Source organism: Genypterus blacodes, unplaced genomic scaffold (assembly GCF_046128005.1).
Source record: "Genypterus blacodes isolate CSIRO-AG114 ecotype Tasmania unplaced genomic scaffold, CSIRO-AGI_Gbla_v1 ptg000438l_1, whole genome shotgun sequence".
Lineage (NCBI taxonomy): Eukaryota > Metazoa > Chordata > Actinopteri > Ophidiiformes > Ophidiidae > Genypterus > Genypterus blacodes.
In genome coordinates this window covers 1492430-1519788 of record NW_027467208.1, presented here as the reverse complement: position 1 = coordinate 1519788, position 27359 = coordinate 1492430, and the positions used below count along the sequence as shown (strand labels likewise).

The 27359-nt window shown below is 42.7% G+C and overlaps 4 protein-coding genes across 5 annotated transcripts; 1 reads left to right on the top strand and 3 right to left on the bottom strand.

Annotated features, from left to right (window-relative positions):
• Positions 1 to 186: 186 nt before the first annotated feature.
• On the bottom strand, positions 187 to 2797 carry LOC142989722 (trypsin-2-like). 2 transcript variants are annotated; one of them, XM_076139383.1, is made up of 6 exons: positions 2326 to 2797; positions 1946 to 2096; positions 1235 to 1491; positions 911 to 1047; positions 620 to 721; positions 187 to 324 (listed from the first exon to the last, which is right to left on the bottom strand). In XM_076139383.1, the coding sequence occupies exons 1-6, from the start codon at positions 2363 to 2365 to the stop codon at positions 277 to 279; spliced, it is 735 nt and encodes a 244-aa protein (XP_075995498.1). In that variant the 5' UTR covers positions 2366 to 2797; the 3' UTR covers positions 187 to 276. The 2 variants fall into 2 exon arrangements, with proteins under 2 accessions (XP_075995498.1, XP_075995497.1); XM_076139382.1 differs by lacking the exon at positions 187 to 324 and having other exon boundaries at positions 338 to 721.
• Positions 2706 to 11395, bottom strand: lipea (lipase, hormone-sensitive a). The gene is made up of 11 exons (XM_076139380.1): positions 11175 to 11395; positions 8586 to 8824; positions 7810 to 8094; positions 7462 to 7552; positions 7154 to 7299; positions 6869 to 7054; positions 6310 to 6462; positions 5996 to 6140; positions 5043 to 5270; positions 3864 to 4246; positions 2706 to 3705 (listed from the first exon to the last, which is right to left on the bottom strand). Exons 1-11 carry the CDS (start codon positions 11266 to 11268, stop codon positions 3445 to 3447), a joined length of 2211 nt encoding a protein of 736 aa, XP_075995495.1. The 5' UTR covers positions 11269 to 11395; the 3' UTR covers positions 2706 to 3444.
• A 3957-nt stretch (positions 11396 to 15352) lies between these two features.
• Positions 15353 to 25106, top strand: LOC142989740 (sodium/hydrogen exchanger 3-like). Its single transcript, XM_076139402.1, has 16 exons — positions 15353 to 16029; positions 19671 to 19973; positions 20098 to 20261; positions 20844 to 20922; positions 21088 to 21265; positions 21364 to 21584; positions 21677 to 21879; positions 22033 to 22122; positions 22209 to 22279; positions 22370 to 22499; positions 22610 to 22755; positions 22992 to 23115; positions 23228 to 23401; positions 23532 to 23586; positions 23671 to 23739; positions 23831 to 25106. The coding sequence occupies exons 1-16, from the start codon at positions 15561 to 15563 to the stop codon at positions 24112 to 24114; spliced, it is 2760 nt and encodes a 919-aa protein (XP_075995517.1). The 5' UTR covers positions 15353 to 15560; the 3' UTR covers positions 24115 to 25106.
• olah (oleoyl-ACP hydrolase) lies at positions 24888 to 27309 on the bottom strand. Its single transcript, XM_076139410.1, has 7 exons — positions 27170 to 27309; positions 26888 to 27061; positions 26545 to 26683; positions 26314 to 26413; positions 26017 to 26186; positions 25749 to 25831; positions 24888 to 25526 (listed from the first exon to the last, which is right to left on the bottom strand). Exons 2-7 carry the CDS (start codon positions 27015 to 27017, stop codon positions 25384 to 25386), a joined length of 765 nt encoding a protein of 254 aa, XP_075995525.1. The 5' UTR covers positions 27018 to 27061; positions 27170 to 27309; the 3' UTR covers positions 24888 to 25383.
• Between the last annotated feature and the right edge of the window lie 50 nt (positions 27310 to 27359).

Below are 27359 nucleotides of genomic sequence, written 5' to 3'. Positions count from 1 at the left end.
CTACAATATCTAACTATGGTAAAAGTACTGACGTTTTTCTTAAATAAAAGTACAGCAAATACTAAAACTTTACTAAAACCTACCACTAACTAGATTATGCCAAATTTCATGGATTGTTGATAATGTATTGTCACGAGTACTGGAACACACAACTTCACACAGATAGGTAGTTTGTTAATTATGATTATGTTTTATTGTCATGTTGTCAAAGTTGATACATAAACATAAAGAGGCCATGGACTAAAGGTGTAGAGTCAGTTTGTTCACTTGGGGACTTCAGTGAGAGGCCATGGTGGAGTGGATCCAGTCGGTAAACTGGCAGACCTGAGGAGAATAAAACACATAACGAATGCATCTCAGGTATGCCCACTTCTACCTCTGTAAGAACAGAATAATTACAACATGACCCAACAAAGGTCAGACATTTATTTTGATAACAGCTTTTAATGTACAAAAGGATTTTTCAAAAAAGTTAAAATTTAATTCGCCAATGATCTTCTGAATAAGAAAAGCACAACAAGAGCACCAGAATGTGACAATGGGAAAGTATAGTGTTACATTTTGTCACTGTGCAGACTGACTGACCCATACATAAGTGGCAAATAGAAAATGTACTTACTTTGGCATAAACACCAGGGCGATTTTGCTCTGCACAGCCCCATCCCCAAGACACCACACCCTGTAACTCGCCACTACACACCAGAGGGCCTCCAGAGTCTCCCTAATGGTATTGATGGCAAAACAAACAACGAAATCGGAACAACAAATAAGAAAATAAGAGTTAGTACAGAAAACACAGAGGGGGAAACACAGAAGAACGCAATCTGTAAAACTGCATGCATAGTTGTTGTTTTTTCTGAAGACACAAGCATCTTGCAATACGTTTGACGATAATGTTGCCTTCATGTACCTGGCAGGAGTCTTTTCCTCCCTCGAGGTAGCCAGCGCAGAACATGGAGGATGTGATCCTGTTTGGGTAGGAGCGCTCACAGTCCTCCTGGGGCAGGATGGGGAGCTCCAGGCAGTTCAGGCACTTCAGACAGCCGACTGGGTTACAGAATTTGGATTAAGGGGCAGAACTTACAGTAAATAAACTGAATTATTTAGCTCTGATTGCAGCTATTACAGATGCTGTAGTGTGTACTGGTAATTTGTAGTCCAAATGTCTATTATACATAGGAAACATGTAAAATACATAACACAATATGCAACATTTGAAGCTGCAGAGACTTACAGGGACTCTGAGTGGCACCCCAGCCAGAGACCAGACAGTGGGTGCCTGCTGCAGCACAGCTCTTTGGCAGGGCGACAGGCTGGACGTAGTTATCAAACTTTGCAGGCTCAGCCAGTTTGATAAGCATGATGTCATTGTTGATGGTGTAACGATCATAATCCGGGTGGCGAATGATTACAGCAGGAGCAATGAACTGCTCAGGGCCATCCTTGTAGCGAAGGTGGTGCTCACCCAAACGCAGCTCGATCGCTTCGTCTCTGTTGGACGATGGATACAGAAACCAGTTCAGTCCAGAAGTCCAAAAGGTTTATCTGCTAAATTAAATTAAATTACGAGCATTTGGCAGACGCTTTTATCCAAAGCGACTTACATTACATTACCACCCTTCGCAGAGGGGGGAGCAATTGAGGGTGCGGTGCCTTGCTCAAGGGCACCTCGGCAGGGGCCCGAACCGGCGACCCTCCGGTTCCCAAGCGGAAGCACTACCCACTGAGCCACTGCCTCTCCTTCTAATAATGCTAATAATGTCACCAAAATTACCCATCTCTGCTTTGGCTATATCATTTTAAAACGTAAAGCTTCAATGATAGCTTTGGCCATACATAAGCAGCTCATTAAAGTCTTCTAACAACCAGAGAGCCCTCGAGCAAAGATCTGGTTGAATGATCCAAAACCAGATGGTCCACTTTCTGAAATACAGACAGAACTCACTTAAAGCAGTGTGACGCACTGACCACCCAGCGGTCATTGATCAGGGTTCCTCCGCAGTAGTGCCAGCCGTTGTTGAGGGACACCTGCCAGGGGATGGAGTGAGGGCTGCACTCGTAGCCGCCAACTATCTTATCATCGTAACCAGGAGCCGCTGTGCAGGGAGCAGAGAGGAAGGAATATTAGTTAACACGAGTAAAAAAGTTCAAATACTCTACATATCACTTTGACTGATGACTTAGCAAAGTGACCATCAACACCCTGGAGCCCTTGAAATGTAATGAGAAACTGTATAAGATCTATCACTAAGCATTTCCCTTTCATTCACACTGAGATGTAACAAGTGTTTCCCCCCCTAGCCTTAGCTGTGAGAAGAGACTCACCATTGGCAGCCGCAACCACAAGGAAAATGAGGAACAGCATTGCAGCCTTGGTTTGGACGTCTGTGGACAGGCCGGCATCCACATCAACTCCTCACGTTTAAGCTGCGGGTTTACTCCTCCTGTCAGCGTCACCAGCAGTCAATATTGAGGAATGACCAATTAGAGGACAGTGAGGAAGAGGGAATCTGTGCCAGAAAAGTGTCAAAACCATCACATCTGGGAACGCAGACAAATGTGACAGACAGAGCAAACACCAAGTGTAACGTTGACACGAAGGATGGGAATTCTCAAGCTGTGCTGAAAGACCTTTAAATAAGATTAAGTCGTATTATACTTGGATGTGAAAAGAGTTGTGATTTGGTCATTTTGTAGGTGATGACCAACAATCCAAACAAGCTGATTCTTACACACATGCTTGAGACAGCTGATTCTGTTTTACACACAGTATTAGCTGTTCAGAAACATCCTATAACACAACCTCCACCTACTACCTTGTAAAGATAATATCAGGTCACAAAGCTTAAAGTGTTTCCATTTCAATTTAATTCAGGTTTTTAAATATCACAACATGTTGAAAGTGAAGAACTCCCATTGAAAGTAACACGTTACTTTCACAGTCACATACTGCAGGTGATCCATAAACTGTAAACTCCTGACAATCTAAATACATAGTACAGTACATCTGGAGTATGTTTCCTGCCAAAAAGTGGTCCTGTTCACTTTGTTGCAGGTAATAAGATATAAAGCTTTTCTTCACACACACAGAAAATTATACACAAGATTCAAGGCACAACCGATCCAACATCTGAAACACATCAGTTACTAAATGACTGCAAAAGCTGGTTCAAGTGATCAATGTGAACTTGATATGGATTTTAAAATACTTTATGTTCTGCATTCAGCATGGTGCCTGATACACTGAGGGAAAGTAGTGTTTTAGTGGCTCTCATCAATCATCACTACCTGCAGAAAAGGTTTTCATGCAGAAATTGTGCAGTGTCCTGAAGACGCCTTCAGCTTTACATTCTGATTTTCCTCCACATTCTTCTCCCTCACTTGTAACCTTTTCCTAAATTCACTGCATCTTCTCACTTCACATTATGTCTTACGACAGACGAATCAGCCGGATGGACTGGCATTGTAAAAAGTCCCATCTAGCTTTGCCCGTTTCTGAAGAGGAGTGTTCGGTTGCAGAAAGATCTCTCTTATTCGCTTCACACACATATCCGAGGCCACCTCCGTCTCCTTGGAGAGCTGCGATAGGCTAAGGAAGCCGTGTGGGAGATCCTCCACCACCGCCAGGCTCACGGGCTGACCCATGTCTCGCAGCTTCTTTGCAAACATCACAGAGTCATCCAGCAAGGCGTCCAGAGCCGAGGCCTGTATGGACACATGCAGGATATGAGTAGAAGAAAATAAAATCTTATGAATGTAATGTTGTCCTGTAGCAAAGGTCAGAACTGTACTAAAACATATCACTGTCAGAAATCAGGATCATACACAACACAACCACCCTCAGTCCCTCTGCCCTCTCTCACCACTATGTGGACGGGTGGCAGGCCTCTCAGCAGGTTACTTGGAGCTAGCAGCGGTGACACAAACGGGTTCCTGATAATGGGGCAGGCCGTCGGGTGAACGAGTGCCAGGCAGGCAGATCGCAGCGGCTCAAAGCCATCTGGGTAATTGCTGGGTTCCTCAGAGTTTGATGGGGCAGCGCTGCTTAACCCTCTGAGAGTATCGCTGGGCAGGGACCTCCGCATTGACGACTGAGCTCCACCTGTAATTCTTGCTGGATCCAGAAATGAGTGGATCCAGTTGGAGGCTCCCTGGGTGAGATCGCCCAGCACCACAGCCGTCTGTCTGCCCAGCGAGCTCAGGCTGCTGCTTTCCAGTGCAGGCTGAACCCCTGGAGATTCTGAACCTGAGAGTGAGGCGGGAAAGAGATCAAATGCGTCAGACAACAGAAAGAAATAATAAAACATACATGTGGAATGTTTCATGTACTGAAATCCAACACGTTTGGATTTACCTGATTTACCTTCACAGCAAAGGTCGACATATAAAACCTACTGGACTGGTTTTAAAACTATTTCTACATCAGAATCACTAAAGGGATCCAAGGTGGAAAGACACTATAACATTCTAGCTTTTCTACTCCTATTCTGAAGTATCTTTGATTCTTACCTTGAACACACTCTGGACTTCTATGAGCACAAGGACAATTACAAATCAGTACAGTGCTGAGTGTCGGGCAAAAGAACTTCAACCCCTTAGATATACTGAATGTAGGTCCAGAAACCAGGGCAACAACAGACAACTGGCTGTGGGTGGAGTTGTGTTTTAGGTCTCTTGTTTGCATAATTGTGCAGCTATTAATCAAGCTATTATTATACGGGTGAGGATCTTTTGTTCCCTTGGACAAACTGATGTGCTCACATATAGATGTTTTGAATGATTGAACATGTTTGTGTGTTCACTGAGGATTCCATTGTTTGCAAAGGCAGTGAATGCAGCACAATATCAGCCTGACCACTCAAACCTGTGAGTAATCTAGGTGGGGTCAATGTGGTTACTAAGCCAAGTATGACCACAACTTGATACGGACTTTGTATTTACACGTTAGCAGATGGTTGGTGGTTGGTTTAGTACATAAATCCTGTGTTAAGTAAGACATAAAACACACCTCTCCTTTACACACACCCTGAAAGTGTACGTACCTGCGTAGGCATTAAGGCACTTTGTGAGAACGCCCAGAGGCAGCAGCGGGTCGATGAGCGTGAGCAAACGGGAGGGCGAGGCGTCGGTGGTGAGTAAGGTGGCGGGATAGGCGGCCATGATGCCGTCGGCGACTCTGATGCCGCTGGTTAAGGCCTTCATGGAAACTGTGATGCAGAGGTTCCCACCGGCACTGTCCCCTGCCAGACACACACGCTCTGCTGTGGAGCCTGGGACACAAACACACATCAACTGTCAATCTTGCTGTGTCTGTGTGTGTGTGTGCGTGTCTGTGTGTGTGTGTAGTAAAATACACTATAACAACACTGAATTCTGGTATCTATGTACAATACAAAGTGACAGTAAAAGTCTCCATAGTCCATAGTCTGATAACACACTGATACTGTGAACTGATAAACTATTTGTTTACCATTTCCTGTCCGTATGGCAACTCTGTCCCAGCCGTTTTACAACAGACAAGCAGCACTAACACATACACTTACGGTACACCCTGTACCACTGTGTACATTTTCTATCAGTGAACATGCAGGGTTTGATAAGGTGTACGATGTAAAGTCATATACTCCCTCCACCAGGACATGTGTGTGTGTGTGTGTGTGTGTGTGTGTACATGTGAAAAGCCACCTGGAGACCTGGCAGTGTGAATAAAACACACATTTGCATGTCAGTTGCTGCTCCCCATGGCTGTGGTATGGAACACTACAACTATACATTCATTCTGTTTTGTTCTACAAGATCACAAAAAGGGGAGAACACAGTTAATCTGTAAGTAGGAGGAAATCAAATGTGCCTTCAATTAAAGTTTAGGGGTAAAGTGACCTCCCTGATTACGCAGCAATAGAGACGACACGATGATAGATGTGGATTTTCCCAAACCAACACTGACTGAGGACTCTGTGGTGTACAGTAAACTATTCTCCTCCTGTGCTCTTACCCAGCAGATGACAGTTCTTCAGGGCCCAGCAGTAGGCGTAGAAACATTCCTCCAGCGCTCTAGGAAAAGGCGCCTCAGGAGACAGGGAATAATCCACGGACAGAATAGGAACGCCCAGCTCCTTTGACCAGCTCCTGAGATAATTCTGATAAGAGAGGGAGGTTGGGAAACGGAAAAGAATGTGAGTCAGAAGAACAAACAGTGTGGAACATTTTGCTCACTTAGCAAGCAAGCACTGTGTTGCTAAAATGGGATTGGATATTGTATATAAACACAACGATAACATCCTTCATTATTTGGGCAGTTTGCTGTACCTCATGAGATTTGGACGTCTGGGCTACGAAGCCTCCGCCGTGGAAGTGGACGAGCAGCCAGGGGGAGAGAGGCTGCCTTTGTGTCCAGCCCACACGGGACAGGGAGATGGGGGGAGGATCGTCCCGGGAGAACGCTAATAATTCCTCACTGTCCTACAAGATCAGACGATGAGCGACAAAATCTTTAGTGCTTTCACAAACAAAGCCACATGAAGAATGTCAACCGGCCTCACGCAAACATGAAGTTCACAAAGGCTGAGACACTCCAAAAGTAACACAAACTCATTTCAGCCTCTGTGGTTTACGCTTCACGCATAATTAACCACTAAAATAAGAAGTTTCAAGTGGAAATCCAGCAAATTCTATTAGTAAGAGCTCAGTTGCTCCTTTGTTGGCAATCCTATCCACTTCAATACGAAGGCCCGGCATTAAACCTTATCATTATAAAGTTGAGAGTGTTTCCATGAACATACTCTGGTCTGTTTGAGTTGAAACGGCTTCTAATGACCGGTGTGGCATCTTCCTGTCATATCCCTGTATCTAACCTGAGCACCTTCACCTGTCCTTCTCGAAGCTCGTGTGAGATCAGACGCATGTGGACCGGCCCGGGACCGGTATGGGCCAGAGGGGGCGAGACGGTGATGTTGAGACTGGGGTCTGAGGCCAGCGGGAGGAGCAGAGGGACAGGAGGGACGGTCAGGGCGAGGTTCACCTGGACCGGGCTGGAGGCGATCCTGCTGACGCCCTGGAGAAAGGACAACATGAAAGGAGGAGGAATCAGGAGTTAGAAGAGAGGACAGGAGTTCATCACAAGGTTTGGTGAACGATATTTGACCCTGCCTACTGTTATAAGGCCGGACTCTGTGAGGTTCCAGAAGGACTTCCAGAACTGCATGTCCAGGTTCTGGGTTATACGCTCAAACTCGGCTCCACGCAACTCTGGATCAATGACGTACTTCCCTGATGTGAGCAGAGAGAGGGCTGCCATGCCTGGAGGAAGAGAAGAGAAGAGAAGAGAAGAGAAGAGAAGAGAAGAGAAGAGAAGAGAAGAGAAGAGAAGAGAAGAGAAGAGAAGAGAAGAGAAGAGAAGAGAAGAGTTAAGGATGTTGCCATAGCAGAAAGGATTTCTCTTCCATCAGCACTGAGACTCACCAAACCCTGGCTGTTGTTTCCCATACGTCTCTCCATATGTAACCATGCTTATGACAACAGTTTGGAGGAATGGCCGCAGGGCCGGGGAGAACTATGAACAGAGACAAATGTTGACAATTGTTAAAAATAAACTACTGAACGGGCGACTTCCACCCAACAAAGCACTAACAAGTTATGCAAGTGCTCAAAAATGATAACCGGTTATTCAAATATGCCAGCGCCAGGAACGCCTGATCTGTGAGCGCTGCTGAGCAACACTATTTTAACAAACGTGTACCTGAACTCCACATATGACATTAACAACAAAAAAAGGGAAACTAAAAGCACACAAAATGCCTGTGGGCTGACCTGAAAGCCCAGGCAGCGTCCGTAGAAGCAGGCCTTGTGCATGGAGCTGTACTCCTGCACAAACCTGTGGCTCAGCTCCCGGTCCTGCAACGAGTAGAGCTGCCCGCACTCGTTGTCGCTGATCAGCTGCTGGGCGAGGTAGAGGAGGGCGCGCAGCTGGCACAGGGCGCTGCAGTACGCCTCCATCTCAGAGGCGTTGTGGTCGGCTCGGAAGAAGGCATTGCGGTAATTGGAGGCGATGTAGCGGCCCTTATGAATGATGTGCAAAATGCAAGACTGCAAGACCTGAAGGACAGAAGGGCAGGGAAGAAAATCTGAACATTATATCCACAGAATTCCACACCTCAACCTATCTATCAACAGAGGAACGTCTTGTGTTCTGCCTCACTAAGTCACCTATTATGGCTCTGTTGTTTTGTCTGCAGTCACTAAGAAAGATAGCGTTTACAGAGGCTGCAGTTGGCCTCACACAGAGCAGCTAGATTACCTAAAGTGCACGACTGGAGGTGGAGGGAAACCGGAGAAGGTGGTGAAAACCCACACAGACACGGGGAGAACATGCAAACTCCACACAGAGCTCAATTTGAAGGGCCGGAAAAAAAGAATTGGAACTCTTGCTGCGAGGAAACAGAGTTTTTTATTGTTGATCTAATATAAACTTAGTGAATTATATAGTACCAAACATTGTTATGACCATCATGAGTCAACATCTTAAACCTGCAAGGTCCAACAAACACATGATCCTAACATAATGATGGATAAGAGATCAGTCGTACCTTAACCAGGGTGCGGTAGCCATTTCCAGGTGTTTGTTCGTCAAAGTCATAATGATGATAGACGGTGGTGAAGCTGGCGACCACGGGCTGCAAGGCACTGCTGTGCTCCTGAATCTCCGTCATACATGACACCAAGCGGTTGGCGACATGGCCGTAGGGCAAATCGGAGCCGCACAGAGCCACGATATTCTCCTCACACACTGTATCCAAGGCTGCAAACACAGCCTTGGTATCCATATCTGAGACAGAGAAGGAGACAGGAGAAGCTCAATCACTGAGACACAACACACACGTTACTTAACACACTGCACCATCAACCTATAGGTAAACACACCAATCATTGCAACCAACCTCCCTGCTTGAGTGATAATACTCTTGTTATCTGTCATGGGTTGAAGCTCCAGTATTGCCTTGTGAAGAGTTCAACATCCTTTGTTGACCACAGGAAGACAAACTAAGGTGATGGCATCATCTAACCTGTGGGTGCTTTGATTAAAACAATAAAACAATGGGTGATCTTTCTTTGCTTTAAGTGCCAGAATACTCAGCTACTTCTCTGCACCATTGCCTTTTATTTGTGCACTGGGAACACCAAGTCAGGCTCTTATCTATGTCTGGGAATGGTTGTTAATCTCTTTGTGTGATAATCCAAGGTGAACACTCAAGCAGAGCTAAAACCTTTAACTGTTTTCAGCCTACTCTGATATATTACTTTTACTTTGTGTGTGTTAAATCTCAAGTAGGCTCAATAATGTATGCCAGAGTTTCATGAACCCTGTGCCAGTCTCATTGTCTCAGTCTGGACGAGCCCAGCCAGACAACACAAGGGCAGGGAATCATGGGGAAACTCCCCATGCATTTCTGTCACAACACTTTGCCCAGGATAACAATGGGGTCTTAACACCAGCAGTTCTCCAACACATGATACATTTTAATACCATCGTCTCCGGTACAAAACATAAGACCAAGACATACTCCGAGGCTGAGATAGAACCGTGTGTAAGTATCTTAAGGGCAACAGAGGCTGAGAGCAACATGAAGCAACTTCATTTGAATGTCAAACAGCCATGAGCTGAACTGACAAATACAGATGTGTTCAGAGGTCATACGCCTGAAAGTTAACACCTCAGCAAAAGAGAAAACACACACACACAACACTGGTGCTATGATGAAGATGACGACACACTATTAAAATGGCACTTTTTGACATCCTGACATCCTTAGTAAAGTGATTATTTGTTGTAACCCCTAACATGGGACCTATTAACCTTTGTCTGAAATAAATTTAAAACACAGCTTCACTCCAAACCCTCTCAATGCTGCGTCCTATCCTCTATACGTGCACCAAATGCTTGCCAAAGCAAAGAGCAGACATTAAGCCAACTAAGCAGACTGCTTCCATGCACTGCATCGGCTGAGGCTATAGGCTGGAGGGCTCTGCTGACATGACTGACAGTTCAGCCCAATGCCAGGATCACTATTATCTCAAGGAATCATATGGGGAAGAAGCGCACAATACAAGCGTGCTGCTTTCTGGCATTTTGTTATACTTTGGGTTCAAAATTCCTTTAATATGCTACATGAGAGTCAACATGCACACTCCACAACATTTAATTAAGGTGGAAAATCTCTACAGTGTCAACAGTAGTAGTCAAAACATTTAGCCTCCAGCAGAATATCTAATTACATCACCGTGTAACATTAATATCCATCCATACAACATTGGAGGCTTTATGCTCCACATGTAATAGATATAGGATAACAAGAGTTCTAATGTCATTGTGAAATGCAGGTTAACCTCTGTCATAGCAACCAGATTCACAAGATTCCTCTGGGTGTTTTGGGTTAGAATTGTATAACTATGTGAGCACAAATGTGATCAAAACAGCACTCTAATCCTTCTCTCTATTCCTTGTTTGACTTTGGAGAATGGTGGAATTCTGCAGTTACACAATGTCATTCCCACAGACTCCTCTTTCACTAATGTGCACAAATGTTTCACCCATTTGCATTGAACTGTCAGGACAATCTCCCAATCAGCACCACACCGACCAAAATAACTTTATCAACCACTCAATGCAAATGTGAACAGGTCGAGATACCTTTATATGTAAATGAGCCAAATGTTGTCACGACGTAAATCCATACTTCTCCATACACAGCTCGTGCTCCAGGTTTTGACAGAACCCACTCAAGGTGTTGACAGATGACGTAACTGCTGTGACAGAGTCGTCTCTGTCACTGTATCAGGCACACGATCAGCTTTCAAGTGCCGATATCATCTTCACGGAGCGATAAAATGTCGTTATTCCGTAAAAGCTGTCACTACACTTCCATGTTTCACCGTAGAAACGAGAGAAAGACATCACGAAACAAAAAGAACCGCAGCTTAGCTAACGACAACAACTTAAACCTGCTCGCCAAGTTGGACAGACTTACAGTAACCATTGATATGAGCGATACATTACGGCAGTGTTTTACTTTAATTACTGCCGACATCGTAAAGAATGGCAACATTTACACACAGACGGTAGATATGTGGGAAAATGGAGCGTTTTTAGTCATTTAAACAGCGTTTATGTGACTTACCAGAGTGCACTCCCCTCTTCCTTAAGTCCAGCGCTCTCCGTGTGCGTATGAGCGAATGGGCGCGCGCCCACAGGATCCTGGGGAACAGCGTCATGACAGCACGAGCCGGCGCGTGCCTCTTTGAATCAACAGGTACCACTACAGATCGATCAATACGATCACGTTCGCGTTGTATTGATCACACAGCTTCATATTTACGTCACACACGCATATAGAAGGTGGACATTTTTCGCCAGGCTGTAAATCGAAGACTTTTTAACATAACTTTATTGATCAAGAATCACAAGACAAAATCAGGAGAATAAAATAATAGGAATTCAAATCACAAGGTCAAATAATAGGATGAAATAAAAATTGAGTTGAAAAGAAGTTTCATTTTTTTTATTCAGTTTTTATTTACACTAAAAACACGACAAGCTAATTCTGAGCGTTACAGAGGATAAACCAAACAGATTTAAAAAAAGGATCAAACTTTGAGTGACGACACGCTGATATCTATGATTTTGTGTTTCTTCCCTATTCTCACTCGAAATCAGGCTCCTCAAGTTCCTTCAGTTTGCTGCAGCAAGGGGACTATTCCATTAATTTAGTTTTTTCTTTAAGTCTTTTTTTTACCAAGACAACTGAAATGGAAAGCTGAGATTCTGCTCAATAATGATTTTCATACAGTGTTTCATATGAGTTGACATACAGTATGTTCAGGTTATTTATACCTCATACCTGTTCGCACCTGTTCGCACCTCCTGCCGCCAAGAATGTGAACAGGGTGAGAAAGGAACAAGTATAATGATGTACACGTTCCAACCACATTTGAAATATAGGGTTTATGCTAATTATAAATACACTAACACGTACAGTATCTGCCCTTTCAACTCAGTGCATGTAACCTGGTGGCCACTAGGGACTCCCATAATCATACCACATACACAAAAAGAAAGGGAACAAGGATGATTGAGCAGCAACCTGAACAAACTGAAGGCTAAGCATTATATTACAGCAAATGTGAGGATGAGAGCATTCAAAAAAGAAAGAAGAGATGAGTTGATTAAACAGACACTTTCCTCCCATTCACAATTTTTAGCAATTTAATAACATAACAACTAATAATTGCACGTCAATCATGAAATGTTAAGCAACAATGGGGGGCTCTATAGGCCTTGTCTCTCCAACTGTTTTTTAAACATTTCTTTTTTGTGTGCATGTGAAATGGTTATGAAACAAAAATGTCTTATGTTCTGAAGAAAAATAGAATAATTTAGCTATTTCCATAATCTATTGAATCCAATTCTATCCATCTGTAAGCTGAGTGGTATAAGGCTACTGCAAATAAAAAAGGTCACCTCATTGGCTTGATGTTGATTCAACAGTTCAGTGTCACTTGCTTGAACCATAAACTTAAACAGCGTCCTTCGTCTGACTGATGTCCATGCAGGTGTAAGTGCTCTTACTTAACAGCCTCTCTGCAATTTGACACCATAAACAAGTCATGTGGTAGATCAAAAAGAGGTGACATTTCCCAATGGCTACATCCAGTATTGGGAAAAATACTGTCTTATTTGGTCAACCAAGTGTTTATATTCAATATGCTTAAACTTCCTCTGTTCCTTCTGTTATGACATAACAGAAACTTCAAAACAGTTTAATTTATGGAAAGATTACATCCATTGTCAGTGCTGGGGAGAAACAACAGATCTTCTGTATGAGAAAACAGCCGAGTCTGTTGGGGTTAAACAATTAAGAATCAATATGCAGTTAGCAATCAGTGAGGTATTATTTTGGGCAATCACCAATCCAAATAAGCACACACCTAGAAAAACCCATTCTTTTGGTTGAAAAAAAAACCTGTCAATGACCATAGGAATGAGGAACCTTTCTTTTGTTTCGTCTTCCAAGTAAATGTTCTTTGTCTACTTTGACTCAGCATTCTTACCTGTGTATTTCTTGTGAATGTATTCAGATCTGTCCTAATCCGATCGTCACATGAACGCTGATGCTTAGACTCTGGCCCAGTGCAGTTCGGATCTGGTTTCTTTCCCTCAAGGTTCCTGTTGATGTGTAACCTTAAAGATAAGTCACAAACCAGGGCTCTCTTTGGTGACCCTTGGTCCTAGTGACCCTTTGATCACCACTGACCTTTAGATATAATGTATGTCAGTAACATCAACCACAACCGGATTAGTTATAAACTGTCAACAGTGGTGCCCTGCAAACAGCGTCAATGGGGTCCATGATGGTGTCACTCGCATCAGTATGAGACTGACAGAGACAAGGTGATTATAATTGAATCTGTTGCACATAAGAGAATTATTATTTCCAACTGAAACCATCAGAAACCAATAAAAAGGGATGGATAACTTTTTGTACATTTGTTCGTACAAGTTTTCTTTTAAATACGCAATTCCTGATAAAGCCTCATTGTCCCAAATTTAGGAGCAGGCTTCCCGATATTAACAATAAGTATTGTTGCGATTGCTTTCAGTTGGAATAGAAGCTGATAAGACTGTTTGAATTGTAACTACAGCGGTCTATTGAGCATGGAGGCAAACCTTGATTAACAGTACACGGAAAAGAAACGGCATGTCCTAACTAAGGTTCATTTACAATTTCTGTCACCTAAACACACATGTATAGTGGCAATGAAGGCTCAACACAGTCAGTGTTGTGCAGTGTGTGCTATGGAAGGTGATGTCGGGGGTGCTGGTGGCGCTTTGAAATGAGGGAGACAAACCGGTCAAACTGCTTTATGGACCTCCTCACATGCAGCATCTGATACTCAAACAATCAGTATTGTTAACTCAGTATTGATTATTATAAAGCTGCCTGAAAGAAGTATCACTTTGTTTGATCTATTCAACCAAGAAAAGTTTCCCTGAGGTATAATGTGTCTTCTTCCTGGAGTATAATCATTCAGGAAATTTGGTCTTTTTATTTTAAACCAACAGGTTTAACAGGTGACCAACAATTGTTTTACTGTGATCTGGGAATGAGATGACATTCTAGATACTAGATACTTATCAGAACAAAATCTAGAGAGCAGACCGCATGAGGGATCAGATGATTCATGGGGTTTTACAAAAGTGCAGATGAAAGTGAACACACCATAATATTCCCCATAAATAATATCAATGTAAAATAACATGTTTGTATTGTTCATAGTAGAAATGTCTGAAAAATCTTAAGCACTGTCAAAATCTAACAAGATGTAACACAAATTAGTTTTTTTTTTTTTTTTGCTATTTGTTTTTATTGAAGCAAACATTTTACATGACATTGTGCATACAATTATAGGATATTTTGGAGATAATTTTTTATACAGAGAGGAAAGGGAGAGAGAGATAGAGAGAAAGAAGGAAGGTTGTATTATTATTACTATCGTTGCTGTTAAACTTATATAATAAGTAATATAAATATAAATAGAATAGGCAATATGAGGTACAAGTAGATTGAAATTGAAACAGCTGGAGGCCACTGGCGCTGCAGGTTGTGAGAACATGACACAGTAGTGTGGGCGCAGAGTACGGGATTGCATCAGTGATGTTGATGTGATGATCTCATAGGGTAAAAATGATGATGTCAAAGAGCAATGTAGGTTAGTACAAATCGCATCATCGGCTGTGTTAAAGAGAAGGAGAGAAGAGAGAAACAAACAAAGAGAGGACATCGCACCCAGAGACCCAAACCAACCCCGCAGTCACACAACCCCTGCATCCATACACCCCCATCCTGGCCCACCTGGGATGTAAAATAAAAATAAAAAATAAAAAAGGAACTGTTCAGTGTTCAGGTTTTCAGTCACTGGTCTGGTATAGCCTGTAGATCTGTGAATTAAGAGAAATGGTTGCCATCTCTGATAGAATTTATCAGTGTGGCCCCTCATAGCGTACTTGGCTCTCTCCAGTTCAAGAAAATACATTTTTATCACAAAATAGGTTGTAAGTAAAAACAGGAAACCTTACAATGAGTGGAATGTAAAAGTATCCAGTAAAGATATTGCATCAAAGTAATGATAGTTTTAAGACGTTTCTGATACATTCCATATGGAAGGTCAGTGAGGGCAGATATTCTTGGCTGGCAACACCAAAGACAACCACAACTTGCATGAGAAAAGTGACCAAACTAGCTGGTCTGGGTGCAGGTGGGAGGAGACCAGCATCAGGATGGGCTGAGCTTCACCGGCTGTGAAAAGCTGAGGAGAGGAGAGCACAGAAGGACCATGCCCAGGCCAGAAGTTACAGTTGGATGCATGTGTACAGTCAGAAAGACCTGAGGGAGAGGGAGACATAGAGAAGGAATGAGAGACACACACATGCTGAGATTGACCTGTGGACTTTACTCAGTAGCTTGAAGAACAGTTGGCTAAAAGTTTGTGCAGTGTTTAAGTCAAACATGGCAACCATGCAAAGATCTGTTCTTTTTCTGTTCCTTTTACTGATGGCAGCTAGACATTTGTGCCAGGCAAACAACGCCACTCCAGGTACTGATGATGGGACGCATCCAGACGCACGTACAGAAGATGGGAAGAATACAGACACAGGCACTGAAGATGGGACCCATCCAGACGCAGGTACAGATGATGAGGCGCATGATGGGGCGCATCCAGGCACAGGTACGGATGATGGGACCCATCCAGACGTAGGTACAGATGATGGGGCGCATGATGGGGCGCATCCAGACACAGGTACGGATGATGGGACGCATCCAAATTCAGGCCATGGAACCGACCATGGCAATTCTGGAGACCATGGACACGGACCCCCCATCACCACCTTGCCCATTGTCAGCTGGAAGTGGCCCCACGTGACCACCCCTTACCTGGTGGCCCTGTGGATCCTGGTGAGCTGGCTCTGCAAACTCAGTGAGTTACATTTACACATTTGTTTTCAATGAGTTATTTAAGTAGTACAAACAGGACTAAGACTTCCAATTGAATGGTGAAATCTCACTTGTTTAATGGAGTGTGTGTGCACCCATGCAGCTGTAAGACTGTGAGTGTGAGCGTGCTTCATGTCTGCATTTTGAAATGGTAAGCAGGTATTTATCAAATGTCAGTATAAACTTTAAAATTCCTTTAAATTGTGAAATCCCATTGAAATTCACCATGAAACACATTGGTTTCTAAGTTATTGAACATCTCCCTTTTCTTTTCTATGTCTCTGCTGATGTGATCACTGAACATCGTCATTAGCATTTCATGTATACACAACAAACGCAATTGGGTTCTAGCATTGTGGACAATGTAAATGTGTGATGATGTATAAGCAAGGGTGTGTGTGTGTGTGAATGTGTGTTTGTACCTCATCTGATATAAATATGGGAGTGTTGATGAAAGGAGGAAATGCTGAATGCAGCCAGTGCACATGAGCGTTATGACGTCAGTGATAATTCGTCTTTGGCACAACACAGCACAGAATGTTACTGCAGCATTATTGGTAATAACACAGAAAAGAGTTACTGATGTTTTTATGTATTTCTGCAGATACTTTTAGATACGTTTTGATTTTTGATCTTTGAACACATGCTGAAATCAGGATACATAATAACATAAGTACAGGATTATGTCACCCAGAAATCCACTTCCTTATGTACTTTCACCCAGAAAGTACATAAAGAAATACTTTGAGGTACAATTCTCAATTTTCCTTAAACAGTATATGATCAAAAAAGATACAATCTTTTCACTTGAGTTACCAATGCTAATTATTGAACCAACAATACTGGTTAAACAGAGGGAAGGCTGTGTGTAATGCAAACATTTACTCAATGAGCCAGCACAAAGTGAACCATTTGATTCAAAAACTTTACAGGAGATGATAAGACACACAAACTTTAACACTTTAAGAGGGGGAAACATCGTGTGATTTAGAAGAAGAAGAGGATCTGAGCACCTTTCTCTTATATTGTCAGGTCTCTGTGTCTCTGATCCTCTCTTTCCTTAAATATTGATTGAATAAGGATCACAGATTAAAGTGCTACAATTTCCAATAAACACACACTCTGCTCACACACTCTGAAAACAACCTTTACCTGACCTCTCTCTGTTACCGTGGAGTTGACCTCCCTTTGAGGGCGTTCAAGCGTGGCAGCTGTGGCAATTTTATAATGATTGAAAACTTTAAGTGCATGGCCAATAGCCACTGTTTAGCAAGATATATTAGGTCATTAGTTAATAAGGGCGAACAGGGGCAATCATGCATGTCATCTGTGCTTTGTGTGAGTAGTGTGTGCAGTCAAAACAGTCCCATGAAAAAGGAACAATAAACGATCTTTTAGCATTTAGCAAACATTTGTTCAAATCCGCATATTCTTATCTGATGAAAGCCGTTAGTTTGATGGTGCTACTGCTCACGGATGGACTGGGAATGTGAAATAGCACTGGGATGTTGGCTCAGTTATCTCTCAAGGCTGAGCAATGGTGCACAGACAGCAGGTGAATCACAAGAAGGGGGCCGGAAGCAGTGTGGATTCACTGACCAAGGTCGAGTCGAGGAACTTTCAAACTGTAATCCAACAAGAACACTTGCTTAAAGACCCAACAGGAAGTAACGGTTGTGATGTCATAGAGCTTCTCTGACTATGCACAGCCCCCTCAACCACCACAAAAGCCTTTATACAGTTGCTTTCACACAATGAGTAGTACCTTCCACCCCCCACCCCCTTTAAAAAACAGTGTGTGACTTGTAAAGCTGGCAGAGCCCCATTTTGATATGCAATCTCTGTTTATGCCACGCCTCCAAGCAGTCGGACCAGCTCACACCTGTGTGAAAGCGTACATATCAGCTCATCCAACCAGTCCATCTTGGTGTTTGTCCTGCTTCCTACTGTCTATGGGGTCATTGTGCCTTGTCCTGCTCCAACAGGACAATAGTTTCACACACAGACAACATGAAGAGCATGAGTACCTCAGTATGAATGCTGGAGAGCTGCTGACCTGAGTAACTTTCACAACACAAGCTTATTAAATGAATCATGGCATCAGCAGGTGGTTAATGAGCTTGAACTTTGTGAGGAAAGGTGTCACATTTAGCTCTGCTATAGCTGAAGGGACTGAGAGGCTTTAACTAGGATTGGGTAATGTCAGTGTCAATCATTACTAGAGAAAAGCTGTGGGACAACTAAGACTTGGTGGAAATCTCCAGTGTTCATTCAACATCTATGAAATTACCTCTCCTCCCACACACACACACACACACACACACACACACACACACACACACACACACGCATAGATCTTCCATCCTGACAAACCTGATGGGTGAAAATCACTGAATAACCAGAGACTTCCCTCTTACATCCGTTACCTCCCAACCTTAAGATATGTTAAAGGCTGAGTCCCTGGTTCTGAATCCATTCCACTACTGACAGACACAGACACAGACTGAGGGAGGAGAGAAGACCTAAAGCCACAGACAGATAGACGGATGGAGGCCGGGAGAGCAAGACAGTGACTGAAATCATCCTCGTCTTCTATCTATCTGACCAAATGCAACCTGGTGGATATGCACGCCCCTGGTTGGGGTTGGTCTTGCTGGTTTGCATCATCTCTGGGGTTACAAGTGTGAACAATGAAGCGGCTGCCACGGAGCATGGCTCCGTCCTCACAGGGATACCCATTGTCACCTTTAAATGGCACCATGTGGAGGTTCCTTATCTAATTGCGCTATGGGTGTTGGTATCTTTTTTGTCCAAATTGGGTATGTACTGTAGTAAGCAGTCTGGGACAGTCATTCACTGTTTGCATAGAAGTTCTGCCTGTAAAAGATTATAATGTGATGAATGAAGCAGTCTGACGTGTTCTCCTCCCTTCAACAGAGAGGAGAACACCCCAGACTGTCTATTTTTACTCCTGCGTCTATTTTTACTCATTTAATCATTTATTTTCACTTTGCCTAATCTGAAATATTTACACCGTCCCTCGTATATTCCAATTATAGTATAACAATAGTTTGTTATATTCAGGACAGTTTTTTTTATCTCAAGGTAAAGGGGAGTGCCACACGTTTTAAAAAAGTGAAAAAAAATTGCATAAAGAAGGTGAGTATTAGTAGAAGTTGTTGTAGTAAAAAAAACGTGCAGTCTTACACATGGAGTAAACATTTAGTGAATACTTTTGGTCTATTTTGAACAATTATACAAGTGCAGTTATTCCAGATCTTAGTCCTGCGTCCGTCCCTTAATTTTTAACTACTTTCATCTGCAACATCGGAGGAAAAGAAAACAAAAGTGGCACCTTCTCACTCTGCTCCAGTCGATCATTTGCAACATTTTGCAACCTTGCAGGGTTTGTTGCGTTGTGGTTTAGTTCTGAAGCAGCAGAGAAGAAGGTTTAAAACTTTCTCAGCCCAGGAGGAAAATCAAGCAAATTGATTCTTGTGTTGGGTAGAAATGGGAGGACTACTTGGGTGTTAGAAATACAGCTTGTGATGTTACATTGGCCTGAAGATTGAGGGCTGTCCACTCATGTCCTCACCTTGTCTACTCTTGTCTCTTTGTCCACAGTCATCGAATCCAACCACAATGTGACCAACGTGATCCCAGAGAGCGCCCTCCTCATCTTCTTTGGCTTCATCCTGGGTGGCATGGTGTGGGGTGCAGACAAGGTGCAGACGTTCATGCTCACGCCCACCGTCTTCTTCTTTTACCTGCTGCCCCAAGTCATCTTGGACGCCGGCTACTTCATGCCGAACAAGCTCTTCTTCACCAACATGGGGGCCATATTGACCTACGCCATCATTGGGACCTGCTGGAACGCTGCCTCAGTGGGGCTCTCACTGTGGGGGTGTCACATGGGCGGGGCCATGGGTAAGACAGTGGGATGTTTAATATTAGAAAATAAGGATTGTTAAAAGAAGTCAGAGTTTAAAGCATAGTAAGATCCGTGTTTTGACAAATAGTGAATTCCACCATGGTTGTATGTTGGTTGTAGGTGACGATCTGGACATCGGCCTGCTGCAGTATCTTCTCTTTGGCAGTCTGATTGCTGCTGTGGACCCGGTTGCCGTCATTGCTGTGTTTGAGCAGGTCCACGTGAATGAGGTCCTCTTTATCCTGGTGTTTGGAGAATCGCTCCTCAACGACGGTGTGACAGTGGTAAGCTGTTATGACGAATATTGTTCATTAAAAAAAATAAAACAGGCGAGAACACATTATAATTATATATGGTATTTTGCAGCTGTGCCCATGTGTTTGTTGTGTCTTATTATAAGTAGTACAGCATGTGAATTTACAGAGGTATCCATCATTCCAAAATACAGAAAAAGCAAACATGCTGGAAGTACAGGCCTTTACCTTGTCTACGTCTTCATTTGGACTTTAACCACACCCGGTCAATCAAAGTGCCCTTTGAGGTGTTTGATCTTTTGCAATATTGCATATATGCATTATGAATCACTTGATTACATTCTATTCACAATTGAAAGCACCATGAGAGGTGGAAAGAAGTTAAAGCCACAATGTATCAGGCTCTAACCACTAAAGTGGTGGCTTAGAGAGTATTGTGCTGTTGTCATCGGAAACCTTTCTACACTTTGAAGGATTTCTCCTTTTGTGGGCTTTTCCCAGAAATTCTACAACCCTTTGGACCCATGTGACCTTTTAAAATCTATTACATAATACAAGTAAAAACAAAAGTTAAACCTCAGTTATTAACAACATTTGTTTTTCCTCTTCTAGGTGCTCTTCAATGTGTTTGATGCGTTTGTGCAACTGGGAGGACCCCAAATTGATGCCTCTGAGATCGTCAAAGGAATAGGTATGAAGTGATACTGATTCATTCATCTGTGCAAAATCTTGTTATTCTGTGTGAGTCAATAGCTGTGGTCATGTTTGCAGAATGAGATTATGTTCTCTAGGTTGGATAGTAGTGTTTCATATGTTCAGCGGTGCATCCTCTGTCTGTCTCTCCTCCTCTCTCTAGTGTCCTTCTTTGTGGTGGCGTTTGGCGGCTCCCTTGTGGGTTTGGTGTTTGGCCTGCTGATCTCCCTTCTGTCCAGATGCACTAAGAACATCAGGATCATCGAGCCGGGCTTCATCTTTGTGTTGGGATACTTGTCCTACCTAACCGCCGAGATGCTCTCCCTGTCGGCCATTCTTTCGTGAGTGCAAACATCTCACGTTGCTTTATCCCATTTTTTTAAGTTAAACTAGGAGGGATTCCACAATGTGTGTGTGTGTCTGTGTGTTTGCCCTGTAGGATTGTCTTCTTTGGTATGGCCTGCCAGAAGTATATTAATGCAAACATGCACGAGGACTCCGTCACAACCATCAGATATGCCATGAAGGTTTTTGCGAACGGGTCGGAGACCATCATCTTCGTCTTCCTCGGCATCTCAGCCATCAACACGGAGATATGGGTGTGGAACACAGGCTTCATCCTCCTCACGCTCCTCTTCATTTTCGTCTATAGGTTCATCGGTGAGAATGAGTTGTTCCTTCCGCTGTCACTAGTCCGATGTCAAAGGTCACAAGACATACTGAGTGTGTTCCTCTCTGCATGTGTCCCACAGGTGTTTTCTTCTTAACCTGGATCCTCAACAAGTACAGGCTGGTACCGTTAGAATTCATCGATCAGGTTATTATGAGCTACGGTGGCCTGCGAGGAGCCGTGGCTTATGGCCTGGCTATGATGCTCGACGAGAGTAGGATCAAGGAGAAGAATTTGATGGTCTGCACTACTCTCATTGTAGTGTACTTTACTGTCGTACTTCAGGTAATATATTCATATGCAGCCTTGTTATGTTTGAGCTCTGCCAATGAAGTTGTGCATAAATAAACTTTATAAGTACCTGCACAGCCACTAGACAACAGCTCTATTCTTCCTTTAAGATTCAAACCTGTTGATAATCTAAATGCTTGTTCGCAGGGACTTACGATGAAACCTCTGGTCACATGGCTTAAAGTGAAACGAGCTGCCGTTTCAGAACGCACACTGATGGAAAAAGTGCACAATAAGGTCAGTCTCAAAATAAAAACATGTTAACCTTTACAGAAGCAACAGCAAGAAACAGAAACTCAAGTCTGTTTCTCTTTGTGGCTCAGGTCTTTGATCACATGCTTATCGCCATTGAAGATATATCTGGACAAATAGGACACAACTACATGAGAGATAAGTATGTGGCGCTTATCTTAAACTAATCCACTGGGTTCAACTGGGCCTCAACCTGAGTGAGCTGACGATGTTCCCTTCTCTTTCTGTGAAGGTGGAAGCACTTTGAGGAGAGATGGATGTCATGGCTCTTGATGAAGCCTTCGGAGAGAAAGAAGCAGGATCATGTCTTCAGCGTCTTCCACCAGCTGAACCTCAAGGACGCTATAAGCTATGTGACGGAGGTGAGAACTCAAAATCAGGAAGACAGCAACATAAAATTTGTCTTTGGAACGGCACTGAAGGAATGTTTGCCAGCAATTTATAAAGAACTCCTCTGATCTCCGTGTTGCAGGGTGAACGCAGAGGCTCTCTGGAATTTTGTCGCAAGGACACCGCCTATGTAGACTTCAAGAAGAAGTTTGGTCACGATTTGTCAGAGGTCATGCCCGACATCACAGCGGACACGTCAGACGATCACATGCCAGTTTCCTCTATGATGTGAGCACACATTTCCATTGTAGAGCAAGGTGTAAATGCAACCATTAGGCTCTATTCAGTTCCCTCCATGAAAATGATCAGAGTCTGCCCTCTGGTTACAACAAGGAGTCATAACAGCTCTAGTATGTTCACAGCCAGAGAAAACACACTGTAAAACACACTGTTCATCACTGTATATGTGTATGATAAAGCCAAAGACCACGTAAGGTAACTGATATGTTTTTGTTAATCTGTAGAAGAGACCCAGTGCCCTCAGTAAGTTTGGAAATGCATGAACAGACCATGAAGAGCATGAGACAAGCAGAGGACCTGAATACTCACCACCTGCTGCAGCAACATCTGTACAAAGGCAGGAAACATGTAAGCTCATGGGTCTATGCACTACTTTCAATCAAGTAAAAGTTTAATTATGAGGAAACTAGTGATAAACTGTTCTAAAAAAAACACATCCATGGTATTGTTTGGCTTATAGCACAGACACAGGTTCAGCCGGAGCAAATTTGATGTCAACAAAGACGAAGGTGAAGTGCAGGAGATCTTCCAGAGGACCATGAGGAGTCGTTTGGAGTCCTTCAAGTCTGCCAAGATGGGCGTCGCTCCACCAAAAGCGATAACTAAACACCCAAAGAAAGACCAGCAGCAAAAGGTTGGGACTTCAAATGATGTAATTAGAATATATTTATATATATTTACACACTATATATAGTATAGTTACTATGACTTTGTTTTAGTCTGTGATTTACTAATAAAATGACCACTATGTTGCATTGATACAGATGCCAAATGGAAAATCAGCAGACAAAAGTGGAGGCCATCCATATGAGGATGAAGGTTTGTACTGTTAGGTTGTTCATGTTCATAGACATAAACTATGCAAATACTTCATGAACACATTGTCTCTTTTCCTTTTTCTAGATTTTGAGTTCTCACAGGGAGATATCGCCTCTGGTGGTTCATACCCCATGAACACCTACAGAGTAGGAGGTAATATATTGTAGATCTGTCAGCCTTTTCACTGCAATCTGATCCTGCATCTTTAGAGCTTCAGTTTTTAATGTATTTCCTTTTTGCTCAGCTGGAATCGAAAACCCAGCGTTCATGCCAGACATGGACCCCATGCAGATTCCACCGTGGCTAGCAGAGGCAGAGTTGGACAGTGGCACTGTGGCTCCTTCCCAGAGGGCCCAGGTGAGGCTGCCATGGACGCCAAGCAACATGCGACGCCTGGCTCCACTCCGCATCAGCACTCGGTCCATAGACTCCTTTGCGCAGGCCGACATACCTCCCACACAGCAGAGAGACGACCAGCTGCCGCCACCACCCACACCCCCGCCTGAGTGGGACAGTTCCAACAAGTAGCACCCTACTCCAGCCCTGAGATGCTAGTCCAAAGTCCTCTTGACAAGTGCTATGTCCCAAAATGGATCTTCCGTGAGCTTGAAGTTAAAGTTGTTGTGTTCTGCTAACATTGACTCAATGGTTTTGCACAAATGTGACACACAGCCTCTCAGAGTACAATCCCTGTGTCCAAACCCTGTAAAGTTGGCATAATACTTAAAGTGTGTCTCATATGATGTATACACTTGATCATACATCTTGAACTTGCTTCTTAAATCATTATACTGCCTGATGCTCTCACATTTTCCTAAATTGCACTGTTGAATGGGACAAAGACCAAAGAGCAGGGAAAGTTGGTCTAGAAGTCACTCACAAAAGAAATGTATTTAATGGCAATTTTGCAATATTGCTTTTGTCAATTTCCGCTCCTTTCACTTTAACTTGGTTGCAACATGCAGCACATCACCTCAGACTTTACACGTCATTCCTCAGAATATTTACGAGGGAATGTTTTCTTTTCCACCTCTGTCTTTCAACTTAGTCCACCACCTTCAACAAAACATTCACAATCCTATAACCTTTGCACTCTTGAGACAACAACCTGTCTTGCCGCTCTAACTTCACCCTTGAATGAGTAAAGAAAACGCGTGGGACAAACTGAATGCAAACTGCCATGTTATATACCAGCACATGTTGAACATTGTCTTACTCTCATGGTTCATGTATAAAGTCCTCAGCTGTCTCCAGGGAGCGTCTTATCCCTAAATGTGATGCAATGTTGTTTTTTTCGAAAACTGTAAATATAAAAAGATTTTGTTGTCGATAAAGATTATAAAATGAGACTATTAATGAGACCAACCTAAAGATTGCAGTGGAATTGACTTCCAAATCTATAATCTGAATGATTTTTTGTGTGTGTTTTTATCATTTGAACAACAATTGAGGTCAGATATTTCACTTGAAGACCGTTGTGTCACCTTGTACAATAAATAAATATTTGTTGAGCAGTATGATTTATTATTGTATTTGCATATCCAACATCTCAAATCTGAGCAGAAGGCAGTTCATGCAGGAAAGAGCAGTTATTGCATTGACTGAATGGACTTGGTTTTGGACTGTATGCTTTTAATATGGATTTAGAAATTAAAATGAATAAAGCAAAAATGTATGTGAAGTCAGACTTACTGTAATATTGCTATAACATTGTTCATTTAAATTAATATTTAATTATATACAGTTGAAATACAGATTAAAATGATCAGAATTACACAAAAAAGACAAGATAATTCATTATAAATAGTCCATTTCTATTGTTTCCATGTATTTTGTGATGTAGTCCAAAATGACTTTTTCATTCTCAGAATCTTTCAGGTAAAAATGAGATCCATCAAACATTCTGATTGTGAAATCCCCCGAGGAGATATCTTTCCAAGCTGTTGATGAAATAGATTAATAACATGAGGTACATATGCATTCAATAAAATAACACAATAAACATTTTCGCATTTGGGTTTTTGGAGTTTTGAGCAAACTAAATAAGATGACAACTGAATGCAGCTGTGATGTTTGAGATTGAGAAGAGTAACATTTAATACAATAATATAAAATGATAACATATATGAGTATGGAAATCCAGTCATGTAGGACTGACGGACCTTGTAAGTCATGAGGCATGTCCTCCTTTCCATCGAAGCATGTGACTGGACAGGAAAAGAACGGTCCGTCTGGTCTGTTACACCTGCAAGAACACAGTGTCACTAGGATACAAGTACGAGTTGATAAAGTATTCTGATATTTATCTTTACTTCCTTTAACATTACATGACACGACACAATGACCTCTGGTGAATTTTGAATTGACTTCTTGGATAAGGTAAGCACTGCAATGATCCTGTAAAAGCCTTCATTCATCCAGAATGCCCACCTGTAGTTCTCCACAACATGCAGGTCAGCCTTCAGGGCGGGGAGGAAGAGCTTTACAACCTCAGGGTTTGCCAGCAGTTCAGGTGGAGTACCTCCAATCGAACTCAACCACCAGAGAAAATCCTCATCTGACAGCTCACTTCTCTTTGCTGCTTTGATGCGCATCTCTGACTGACAGACAAAGGACTAACTTATACTGCAGGGATCATCTCTTGTTTTAAATGAAAAGACATTATCTGTTATCAAAGTGAGAATTGAGTAGCATGGTTTGTATGAAATGGATGCTGTGTTCCCTTACATAAGGTGCAGAGGCCCCGGAGAGAAACAGGTGAGCCGGCTCCAAGTTGTGGCTTTTCTTCAGAGCGTCTGCTACAGCAAAGCTTGTCAAGGCACCAAAACTGAGACAGAGCCAAACCGAGAAGACATGAAAGACAACACAAATGTTGACGTAACATGAAATGAAGGGGGAGGCAATATATGAGGCAGTGGCAGATGTGCTATAACTTCTGAAGGTCTACTGTTATCATACCTGTGTCCAAATAGGGCAAATGGCTTCTCTTTCATCAGCGGTAACAACACACCGATAACCTCATCCACAATCTGCTGCATATTCTCAAAAAAGGGCTCTTTGACTCGACCCTCCCTGCCTGGAAGCTTGACTGCGAGCACTGAAGGTAACAAAAAAAGGGACATAAAGTAGATATTTGAAGTAGTGATATACTCATGCTGTTGTATTTCAACACTTTGGATTCAGGCACAAACTAACAAGCAATATATATGTGCTGTTAATATTTTCAGGTGAGTAATCAGATTTATTAGACTGTAGATTGAAAGTGCAAAGTTCACAGACACATAGTTTCCAAATGTGTTACCTTCAATGGAGCTGTTGAGGACATTTCCCCAGCGAGCATAGTGCATAGACCCTCCACCTGCCCAGGGGAAGCATATCAGCCTGGCCACAGCCTCTGGGTTTCTCTTGAAACAGCCGATAACCTTTTCCATCCTGATCTAAATGTTAGATCTAAAGCTCAGAGGCTGATTTAGATCTGCCAGAATTGTAGGCTAATGGGGAAACAACAGGTTGTATAATTTTCTTTCAAAATATTATAAAGGTGGTTTAAAAACCAAAGGACTATCAATAAGTTCAGTTTTACCTGCTTGTTGTTGTTCTTCGTGGTAGTCTAGTAATATCTCATTTATTTCCTGGATATTTTCTTCTATTGTTTAGATGGAGCTGCTGGAGATCTTCGTGAAGTCTGGTGACATCTACAGCGTGGAGTGTGTATCTCAATGAAAAAAGGCCAATAATCTCCAGTAGTTTTAATTATCACTTGTTAATTCATG